The sequence below is a fragment of the Sturnira hondurensis genome, unplaced genomic scaffold (assembly GCF_014824575.4).
Source record: "Sturnira hondurensis isolate 20B ecotype Veracruz unplaced genomic scaffold, ASM1482457v3 Scaffold0001872, whole genome shotgun sequence".
NCBI classification, from domain to species: Eukaryota; Metazoa; Chordata; class Mammalia; order Chiroptera; family Phyllostomidae; genus Sturnira; species Sturnira hondurensis.
The window spans coordinates 12,578,577-12,590,585 of NW_028074503.1; the positions used below are offsets into that span (position 1 = coordinate 12,578,577).

The 12,009-nt window shown below is 39.7% G+C and overlaps 1 protein-coding gene across 24 annotated transcripts in view; it reads left to right on the top strand.

Annotated features, from left to right (window-relative positions):
• The window catches only part of DTNA (dystrobrevin alpha), a 364,229-nt gene that overhangs the window by 238,684 nt on the left and 113,536 nt on the right, over positions 1-12,009 (top strand). For all 24 annotated transcript variants that reach the window (XM_037032686.1, XM_037032731.1, XM_037032679.1 and 21 more), the window contains one exon: positions 11,607-11,687. In XM_037032686.1, coding sequence (XP_036888581.1) covers positions 11,607-11,687 — 81 coding nt within the window. The remainder of the gene's footprint in view (positions 1-11,606; positions 11,688-12,009) is intronic.

Here is a 12,009-nt window from a genome sequence, read left to right on the forward strand (position 1 = left end):
GCCTCTTATAAAATAAATTAGCAAAGCATTGTAATTTGTTACTACACTGTGTATTTAATCTGAAAAAAAATTCCATGTGCCTAAATATATATATATATACACACATAAAAATATATGTGTGTATATATATATGTGTATATATATGTGTATATATACACAAAAACATATGTGTATATATATATACACATATATATGTGTATATATATATACACACACAAAAATTCCATGTGCCTAAATATATGTATATATATATATATATACACACACACACACACACACACACACATACACACAAACAACTTTATAAACACTATTTAGTACTGGTATTGATACAGTCCACTAAACTTTAAAGTCTATGGTCATCTCTCTACACTATCCCAGTGTCCAGCATATTGTAGGCTGTGACATTGATAGTATTTGTGGAATGAATTCTTGAATGTCTCACCTACAAAATGATATCATATGTTTATATGGGAAAGAGGAGTCAGGCATGATTACCAGACCAAACTCTAAGCTGTCATTTAGACTTCGTGCAGAGGGGAAGAATCTGTGTTACAAACCAGTGGCTAAAAAATTAAACAAAACAAAAGAAGTTAAACAAAAGTTAAAAAGAGCTCAGAGGTCTACTGTCATTGAAGGAAACCAAAACGAGACTGACTCCAGTGGAGAGAACCCATTAAATAAGGCTACTGGTTTATGTAAATACATGGTTGCTGTGTGAATAATTAGTTGGTAGTGGCTCCCTTATAGACCATGTTTCTTATTCATGAGGCAGAAAAACTCCACATTGAGAGGAAAACACACATCTCAAATTAAATGTTATAAGGAGAAGAGTCCAATCCTCTTATTGTCTTTTTATCTCTTTTTCCCTGTATAAGAATGAAGATGAGCAAAAGTGGGTTGTAAGCCTTTTCCCCTGCAAAGGCAGTAGACAAAATTAGATTTCCACTGAATAGTAGAACTGATTGTCAAGAATGAGGGTTAGCACAGATAAATGAAAAGTCCTAGATAATAAGATTCATATTTTCCTTTATCGCTCCCCAATAATCTGGTGGCACCAAGTCAGTGCTAGAACTAACAAAGAGGAAAAAAATTAAACTTGATGTGGAGAATCTCAATCATGCTCCTTGCATTTTTCACTTTTAGAACCATGTCTAGCCTGGGCTGGTGTAGTTCAGTGGACTGAGTGCCGGCCTGCGAGCCAAAGGGTCACCAGTTTGATTCCCAGTCAGGGCACATACCTGGGTTGTGGTCCAGGTCCCCAGTAAGGGCATGCAAGAGGCAACCACAGATTAATGTGTCTCTCCCTCTCTTTCTCCCTCTCTAAAAATAAATAAATGAAATCTGGAAGGAAGGGAAAAGGAAGGAAGGAAGGAAGGAAGGAGAGAGAGAGAGAGAGAGAAGAAAGAAAGAAAGAAAGAAAGAAAGAAAGAAAGAAAGAAAGAAAGAAAGAAAGAAAGAAAGAAAGAAAGAAAGAAAGAAAGAAAGAGAAAGAAAGGAAGGAAGGAAGGAAGGAAGGAAGGAAGGAAGGAAGGAAGGAAGGAAGGAAGGAAGGAAGGAAGGAAGTCTAAAGTGCCTGTGATGGTTGTAGCCATGACCTTCCAATTTACTAGGCCATATTTGGTACTGTGTCTTCATTCTGTCATGGCAAGACACCTAGAATTATGACCTTGTTGATACNATTTTCCTTTATCGCTCCCCAATAATCTGGTGGCACCAAGTCAGTGCCAGAACTAACAAAGAGGAAAAAAATTAAACTTGATGTGGAGAATCTCAATCATGCTCCTTGCATTTTTCACTTTTAGAACCATGTCTAGCCTGGGCTGGTGTAGTTCAGTGGACTGAGTGCTGGCCTGCGAACCAAAGGGTCACCAGTTTGATTCCCAGTCAGGGCACATACCTGGGTTGTGGTCCAGGTCCCCAGTAAGGGCATGCAAGAGGCAACCACAGATTAATGTTTCTCTCCCTCTCTTTCTCCCTCTCTAAAAATAAATAAATGAAATCTGGAAGGAAGGGAAAAGGAAGGAAGGAAGGAAGGAAGGAAGGAAGGAAGGAAGGAAGGAAGAAGGAAGGAAGGAAGGAAGAAAGAAAGTCTAAAGTGCCTGTGATGGTTGTAGCCATGACTTTCCAATTTCCTAGGCCGTATTTGGTACTGTGTCTTTATTCTGTCATGGCAAGACACCTAGAATTATGACCTTGTTGATACAAATCTAACAGAGAAAGGAACCTCATTACTACCTGCCCATAATAAAATATAAAGCAGAAATATAAACAAAATATAAAGCAGAACAGATATCCTTCCATATCATAAGTTCTTAGACTAGGAAGGCAAGAGCCACATACATCATGGACCAGTGTTTCAACAAAAAAAAGAAAAAAATATTTAACATCAAAAGCAGTAAAGTCTTAAGGGAAATGTTTGAATTTATCATTGCTACATTAAAGACTATATCAGCTAACACACTTAAGAATTATAAAACTATGATTATTTAATAACCTTTAAATATAATCTTTAAATCTTTAATATATATCTGAGTTTAAGGACATCATTCATGGCACAGTGCCTAGCACAAATACATATGTCACACATGTTTTTTGAATTAATGTTGTCAAGTCACAGAAAGATCAACATAAGTTTTATAGCCACAGAAAGAGAGAGCTCTAAATTTTTCAAGTTAGAGAGACTTAGGAAAATTGTGTGTTTCTTTTCCAAATTGTAACTTAATTTTTTATAGAAACTTCTTAAGGTTGTTTTCTACTTTATTAAATCATGTTATGAGTTCTCCTCTTTAATGAGTAGTTAAAACCACACAAATATGTGTCTTCCTTGAGTAAGAGACTGTGATTTGGGCCAAAAACAGGTAAACACATCTCACCTTGACAATCCATTCACGAGCATCACGTTCAAACCAACACCAAGTAGAACGTGTCCACAGTAAGTAGGGTTCTCCCAGATAAAACAATTGGCAGGTTTCAAGAGGAGAAATTGATTTTGATAGATAGACTGTCTCACAGAAGAGGAAGGTAATCTCCTTGAGAACGTGTTAAATAGTTCAAAAATATATGAGTTACCTCAGCTCTACCAGCAGAGCACCCAAGAAAGACAAGGAAACTATTTTCAGAGAAAACTGACATAGAGACTGGGCAAGTAACTTCTTCCGAGAATTCTGATGTCTAGAGAAGGAGCTTAAAAAGGAGAAACTTGTAAGTCTGGTCAACTAAGTATTCTCTAGAAATATTTTTTCAAAAACAGCAAAACAAAGAGCCAAAAAGATTCTTTGTTTTGGAAATTACAAATGTCAAAGAAAAATTGCATATGAAGGAGTTAGGAAGGCAAGGAAGACTTTATTCAAGACTAACCCTGGCTGGTGTAGCTCAGTGGATTGAGCGCGGGCCTGCCAACCACAAGACTATTGCAACAAGGGAGAGAAGTTGAATGCAAATCCACAGGAACAAAAGGCAGGAGGAGACTGTTTGAGGACTGGGGTGAGCTGATGTAGAAGTATTGAAGGCTGTTAGTGGGAAGGTGGTCAACTGTGTTTGCTACTTGTCACAATTAGAAAGTTAGGTCTCTGCCCTCCCGCAGAGATTGGGAGAGCTCCTTCAGTTATTACATTTCAAATGGATGGCTCCCACGTTCTTGAAAAAGGTATTCCTGCACTGTAAAACTGGCTAAAAGTTGGGAGATTTATATCTCCATGGGGCAGATAAAGAATTTACAATAGAAAGTTTACTGAAGTAAATGCTCTAAGAAAAGGCAGTTCAGAGGCCCCGAGTCAGGAAGAAGCCTGACTCAAGTTTAGTCAAGCTGAGGGGAACATTAAGGCATATTAGCTTTATAAAGGCCAAGAACAGAAAATAACAATTAATACGAAGAACAACTGATAAGAGACTTTGGCAAATTCAGGTGATTGCAGAACATGTGCAGTAAACATTTACGCTGAGCTTATAACGACAAAGCAGAAAGTAGAAACAGCACAGAAATGAAATCAAGAGTGACACAGACTCACAAATACGCAGAATACTGGCCTCATATACAGAACAACAACAATGGCAACTCCATGCCTACCCACTTTGGTTAAACAAATTATGGGCAAGTTGCCTTTAACTGAAAAGGACCTTCAGTATAATGTCCTAGTTACCGGTTTATCTGGCACTTAGGTTAAACCTGAAAAGACTGGTTAAATGCAAATGACATCCTCACCTTGGCCTTTCCAGGCGTTGAACAACTTTATCTGCTCAAACAAGTTTACCACACTGGATGTTAGCAGAATAAATAGTTTGTTCTTGGAATTAAACTCACCTCCTCTGTTTTCCTGCTCTCAACGCATACGAACTTGTGAACATATCGGTGTCACTCATGGTCATGAACTCCTCCTCAGGGACAGACCCTAGACCTCACCTTCAAATCCATTTCCCTCAGATGCTGAATCAGTGTTGGTTTAGAAGCCTCCAGGGCACAGGATAGATAGGTTTTAATGAGAGAAAAATGGTTGGAAAACACTCTTTCATAATTTGGAAGGCTGCCTGACAGGCAGAGAGTGGGCTTGGGGAGAAAGCAGAGTGGCCTCTCAGTGAAGGAGGGACCAGAAATCAAAGGAAGCAAATGTAGGAGCTCAGCAAGCCCTGTTGGATCATTCGAAGGCAGACTCCTCAGAACATGTGCTGTAGTCACTGGTAAATTGTTGGAACGGAACCCAGAGCACGGTTTTGCAATGCACGCTATGAGTTTTAGGAAAACTGACTTCAAAGGTTCAGAAGGATTACATGACTGGTCCCAGGACCACAGGCCACAGTGGGTACAGTGACTATTTTTACTTCTTCTTCATCTCTTATGCTTTTCAGCCTCTTTAAGTTGTTAACACCATGGGTCACTATCCTGCAAATTCTCTTTTCTGTCACCACCCGCCTAGTCTGGTCCTTTGCTTTTTCTGACCGCTCTACTTTGTTATTTTTTGTTCGTTGGCTTTTGTTTTTGTTTTTTGGTTCTTCATATCTTCCAAACCCCTGAAGTCAGATTTTACTGAAGTTTTGTTCTTGACCAATTATTTTGACATACAGTTTGACTTTCTGTCAAGGCTTCGCCATCATTATGGCTCTCAAGCTTCCAAGAGTTTCTTTAAAACTGCCTCTGATATTCTCATGAACCAGTTTATTGAAAAAAGTCAGCATATAAACCCAATCCATGTCCCTTCCAGCCTTGCTTCCTCACTGTCAAAAAATACGGAATTTGAATAAATGAATAAGAAAGTGAAATCAGTAGAGCAACCCTGATTCCTAGAATGGTGAAATGTCTAGGGTTACCTCCATCTCTGTTCATAATCGGGGGAAAAATCCATTTTATCAGGAAACCTGCTTCGAATTCATCCCCTAGACTCCCAAGAATCCATATTCTCCTCTTTAGGTAAACATGAGTACAGCCTTTCCCTTTTGTTTGTTGCAATGTTCTCTTCATTATTTCTCAAAATCACGGATAGCGGTTTTTCCCATTATTATCATAATACTGGTATATAATTCTTTAAAACATGAAGGTTCAACTCATTTAAATAGTACCTGAGATTTGCTTCATAATTAAACAGTAAAGGCTGAGGATAAATAATTAAAGGTATGAATGAATACTATTTTCTACACTTTTGCTTACATTTGAAACTTGTCATAATAGAAATTTAAAGCTAATTCATTTAAGGCAACCTGATGCTCTTGCACTGTTTCCTATAAGCAGGTTAAGCTGCTTCTACTGATGAAGCAGCTCAACATAGGCTCACCATTAACTAACTCATCACAAAAGAGCCAGTGTCCCTGCCAAGGTTCTGCTTACCCATGTTTGCACAGCCGTGCAGTCTTGAAGCACCGACCAAACAGCTAGGCACTGTTGACAAGTGGAAAGGAAGCTGCTGTCCCACTGTGTGCCTCATTCAGATACCTAGAATATGGCATACCCTTACCTGTGCACACAGTTTCCTCTTGGAAAAATATTTCCAGTCTTGGCCCAGCCAAGACGCACTGTTACATTTTATACATTTGTTAATAATTCCTGGAATGTATTCCATGGTCAGGACTAACCATACTCATATATCTGATTGTCACTGGATGGCTTCGCTTGGACCTTCCACAGGCAACTCAGACTGTTTAAGCAGAAAATTAAACTCTTTGCCTTCACTCATCCTCACTCTTGTTCCTCCCTGTTTTCACCTTAACTCACTGAGGACCACACCCCGTCCCACTGAGTTGTCTAAGGTAGAAATCTGAGCATTATCTTTGATGTCAAACTTCTTTAAACCCTTCCCTCCCCTCTCTCTCATATGCCCATACACACATTCAGTCAGTCATCAAGCATGAAAGGCTTCAGACACAAGGCTCATGAACTTCATCTTTATTATGTAAATATTTATTGAATGACTTTTAAAAATGAATGAGATGTTTAAGAATCTGAATGATTATATAAAAGGTTTTAAATGAACTATCAAAACATAGAAGGCGGCCCTGGCTGGCGTAGCTCAGTGGATTGAGCACGAGCCTGCGAACCAGACGATCGCGGTTCGATTCCCAGTCAGGGCACATGCCTGGGTTGCAGGCCAGTTCCCGGCAGGGGCCAGTTCGCAGCAGGGGATGCACAAGAAGCAACCATACATTGATGTTTCTCTTCCTCTCTTCTTCCCTCCTTCTCTAAAGATAAATAAATAAATAAATAAATAAATAACATAGAAGGCAAAGCATATATGATTTGTGTTAACTACTCAGCGTGTAATGAAGCTAAAGCAAAAAATTAGCTAAGACTGGATGGATGGTTAGTTAGATGGATAGATAAGTGAGTGGAAGAAAGGAAAGAATGTAGGGGGAAGGGAGAAAGGGGTTGAGGAGAAACTGGGAAAAAGGGACAGCAATAGAAAAGGAAGACAAAAAAATCTTGAAAAGAAGAGCTAAATGCAACTTCAATAAATTCAGTTTTTCTAAAAAGTGCAATACCTGACTGTTCAGTCTGGGGCACTGGCCTCTTTTTTCTAAGGTCGTCAAGTTAAAAAATGACAACAGCCAGCACAGCAACAACCATTGGTGTGAGTGAATCAAAAATGATACCTATTTTTGTCAGATTGGCAAAAAATATATTTTGTGGTGTGCCACAGAATTTTAGTAATTAGTTTGATTGCCACGAGATGGAAAAGTTTGAAAGTCACTGTCCTAAGTGTGTCTTTGCTTTCCTCTGTGACACTTCCTACCCACTCCAACGTGGATATGAGAGGTTCGAGGAAACAGTGCAAGAGCATCAGGTTGCCTTAAATGAATTAGCTTTAAATTTCTATTATGACAAGTTTCAAATGTAAGCAAAAGTGTAGAAAATAGTATTCATTCATACCTTTAATTATTTATCCTCAGCCTTTACTGTTTAATTATGAAGCAAATCTCAGGTACTATTTAAATGAGTTGAACCTTCATGTTTTAAAGAATTATATACCAGTATTATGATAATAATGGGAAAAACCGCTATCCGTGATTTTGAGAAATAATGAAGAGAACATTGCAACAAACAAAAGGGAAAGGCTGTGCTCATGTTTACCTAAAGAGGAGAATATGGATTCTTGGGAGTCTAGGGAATGAATTCAAAGCAGGTTTCCTGATAAAATGGATTTTTTCCCCAATTATGAACAGAGAGATGGAGGTAACCCTAGACATTTCACCATTCTAGGAATCAGGATTGCTCTACTGGCCTCACTTTCTTATTTATTTATTCAAATTCCATCTTTTTATAGAGGAATTAAGACAACTAATTATTCTTCTTAATAAGGCTACTAGGCCATTAGCTCAGGAAAATATCATAGAATAAAAATCAACCTTAACCTCAGCAACATACTAACAAAGTCTCTTGGATGGTGCATGTGTTGGAGAGACGTGGGCTGGATCGCCATACAATTAGGTGGACTGAAAGGTAGTGTGGTGGCCACATCCACAGAATAAGTAATGGGGCAACGACTCAGAGGATGGCCTCTAGCTGTGTGCTGGGAGACTCTGGTTGCAGCCCTGGACAGGTCCTTGGGTGTAAGCAGTAACTTGGACACAGAAGACATGCAACTCCTCCCAGGTACACTATCAATTTATAGGCCTTCAAGAAGAGACCACACATGTATAACTGAATCAAGTTCATGGTTTATTAAGGAAGAAACAAAGAAATTTATGTTAAACAGGTGAATAAACAAGAGCAGGTGCCTGCATACCAGGTTCAGGTCAGTTTTTTGTTTTGTGTTTTTGGTCCCAGAACCCATTGTGGATCTTGTGGTTGCTACTCACATTGTCTGTGCAAGATAGTGCACCACTATATTGGAAAAGCTAATTTCATTGACCACCACATCCCTTTTAGTGTTGAGGGCTTACATCCTCAGTCGGGAAGAACTTACACGAATAGGAAACACTGACAGACCTCCAGGCCTCTTCCTGATTCTTAAATAAAACAGAGTGTCCATTAAGTGCACATCATGACTTCCCTTTCCACTGATCCTGGTAGCTTGCCAAATACCACCAGGACCTCTGTGAGAGGGAGGGGCAGAGGAGCCAGGGTTTCTGTTCTCCAAGGCTCACATCTTGGTGAAACTCAGACATTTAATAGTCCTTTTATACCTGGGGCTTCAATCATTATTCTTGAAAATCTTACACAAATAATCTATGTGTCAAATATCTTCTTCTAAAGGACTATTTACAAATATTGTGACACTCCTGACTGTTGGCCCAAACTCAGTATTAATAAAATGACGCCCTTGTCCAGAGAAAGAGGCAGATGTACCATTCGGGTATTTCTGCCAGTTGCTCTGCCTGGTTCTTGGCATCCTGGAGTGCTCATCTCCCATGTAAGCCTCTCCCATTGACAGAGGACTTGAACCCGGGAAGCCCCTTGGAAACGCCAGTGACAAAATCAAAATTTTAAAAATTATCAGAATGGTTAGAAGCATGAGCTAAAAATTAAAAGACACTAACCAGATGAGTATGAAATCCTACCTTTAGGCCCCAAATAAACATTAAAATAGAAAATAGAAAAAAGTCCGATTTAACAAAGCACATATGATTTTTCAAAACTTGCTTCTCAGTGAACTGCAAGCTTAATAAGAGTCCAAACAGTGGAACTGCATTAGCAAGTGTCCTTATCAAAACCAAAGTAGTTGCTTTCTATGTATTCTATACAGGTGGGACATTATCTATGACAGTTATGTTAATCTCGTATATCTCGTTTCAAGGAGATATTACCCAGTCGTGGAACAGGATGACTAGAACGGTTAGGGTCTCAAATCCTTGCCTGATAATAATGAGAATGATAATAGCCATGTCTGTGCATTGAAGGCTTCCTGTGCGCCGTGCTCAGTGGTAGACCTTACACTTGAAATGGCCGTGCCGTTGAACCTCTTTGACCTAACACCTCAAGGAGAAGCTACCTCCCAGCTAAATTCTACACTCACACTAACAGGGACTTCTGTACATGATCTTCAGATGGTAATGAAGATGCTAATAATGATGATAGCAGCTTTCCAATGTTTGGGCAATAAATTATCAAGTGCCGGGGAGAAAAGATGACGTGGCTGCCGAAGGGAAACTGGGTCAAATGGATTGAAGTAACAGAGAGGCAAGTTAAAACTCAAATATAAAAAAGAAATTTTTTTTCACTTACTCTTGCTCAGAGATGGCACAGGAAGACTTTTAAGGAGGCCCGTCTGCTTGCCACTAAGTGCTCACTATGTCCCAGCTCCGGAGGTTACCAGCCAATAAAATTGATATTATCCCCATTTTACACATGAGAAAATTAGACACCAGATAAAAACTTGTCAAAGTTTACACTAGTCCATTTATGTTTCACTGTGTTATGGTCAACCCTATCATTGCAAGTCATCCTACATGGCCATTGACTAAGAGGTCAACCCCTTGAGAACACGTTTAAGAGAATGTCTCCATTGGGTGAAGTAAGTCCTTACCTTGTTGACCCTTCAAGTACTCGGTATCATTGAACCTGTTGGCCAAGTAATTAACTTTTACAAGAATTAATGTTAAGTAATGGAGGAGTATTGCTAGTATTTTTAAATGAATCCAAAGAGATCAGTCTGAGTAGAGGGAATGCTAAATGCTCTCAGTGAGGACACTTGTTAATTTATCCTGAGTTCCATTAGAAGAGGATTTAATTGGCCTCCTAATGTACTTACTTGCAGGCCAGTTCATTTATTCTCTACCTTAACTATTATATTCTAAGCATTTACGTAGCACTTTTACTTGTTAAGAGAAAGTTCAGTAGATGTCTAAATATGGGGAGGGTTGGGGTGGTAGAGAAGGGTTGGGGGAAAAGTCAGAAAACTGTACTTGAACAACAATAACAAAATGCTGAAAAAAATGCATATCAAACTATAGCTAAGTGCCTCTGTATCTGTTATGAACCATAAACATGGGCTTCAAGAGAGCCAAAAATTTAGAAGCAGAGAACTGATGTTTCTTGAAAGTCTGATGTGTGCTGGACACAGCCTAAAGATTAGCCTGTTTAGAGGAAACTCAGGTTCTGTAACAAGCAGCCCACCTGCCGGGAAGAGGTTCTGTGGTAGAGTAGTGGGAACTATTGTTGGGTAGATAAATGGAAAGAGCCTACAGAGGAGCTTGCACGCTGAGCAGAAGAACATTCGGACTCAGTGCTGTGAGCATTGTAAGCCATGCTGGATTCCTGAGTGGAGTAGGGGAAGTAGCTCAAAAATATGGGGGCATGTTCCTCTTTGTTAAAAAGGAGATGGAGCCCTAGCTGGTGTGGCTCAGTGGATTGAGCGCGGGCCTGCGAACCACACGATTGCGGTTCGATTCCCAGTCAGGGCACATGCCTGGGTTGCAGGCCAGTTCCTGGCAGGGAACTCACTAGAGGCAACCATACATTGATGTTTCTCTCCTTCTCTCCTTCCCTTCCCCTCTAAAGATAAATAGAATATTTTTTAAAAAAGGAGATGGAAACCACAATGTCAGAGTAGTGGCTGTTTTTATAAAGGAGCCTTCTCTGAGGTTGACGGGAAAGATTGCAGGTGAGATACTAGTAATAATAATGAATACCCACATCACACTTACTGTGTGCCAGACAGTGCGCTCGGTGCTTTGGGTATAGTCGTTCATTTATCCTTCCACCCCTATGATGTAAGTAGTAGCAGAATCATCATTCCTATTTTCCAGATGAGAAAACTAGGACTTTAAAAGCTCTGGCCTTCTGGGCTGGCAGAAAAAAATGCCCAACATCCATCATGTGCTCACCTCACAGCCTTGTTCTAGTGACTAGTGAGTGAGTGAGGATGATTATCTAATGATGTTACAAGTCACAGCTTGAGCAGATTGTCCTCCAAAGTGTCAGACACCACGGGGCTGAGGTTGTGCTTCTTGACCATGGACACGGGTGACACTCTGATCTTCAGCACTGATTGCATGTGCTCTCTTCCCTGAGAACCTGTGGGATATGGGACAGACCCTTTCAAGTCTTAAACTTATATTTATATTCTAATAAAAACGAGGTTAAGGTATGGGTTGTATTTATAGTTGTTTTATTTGTAAATGTCATCAATTCCTGTCTGCACACATGGAATACCAATACCGTCTGCACACATTTCCCCCAGGGGCTCAAGATCTGGACCGTATCCGACTCTCCACCTACAGAACAGCATGCAAGCTCCGGTTCGTACAGAAGAAATGCAACTGTAAGTAAGCCAGTTGTTTGGGGACATCACCCTCACGTAGCCTGTATGTTTACACTTGTTACTTTGTCTGTTAAAACTAGGTTTTCTTGAAAGAGTTGACAAAAATATGTTTACACAACATGGAAAAGTGTATTATGATCTACAGAGGCAGCAAGACTATTCCTAGTAATTCTAAAGGCCTAATGACTCCAGACTGGTAAAGTAAAGTGTTCCAGCCTCCTGGTGGAATGTTTTAAAGCTGGATGGATATTTTCCTTCTTTTCTCTAGTCTTGGTGTAGTAAATGTGGTGCCATCAAAATGGTCTCCAAGAACTTTATAAAA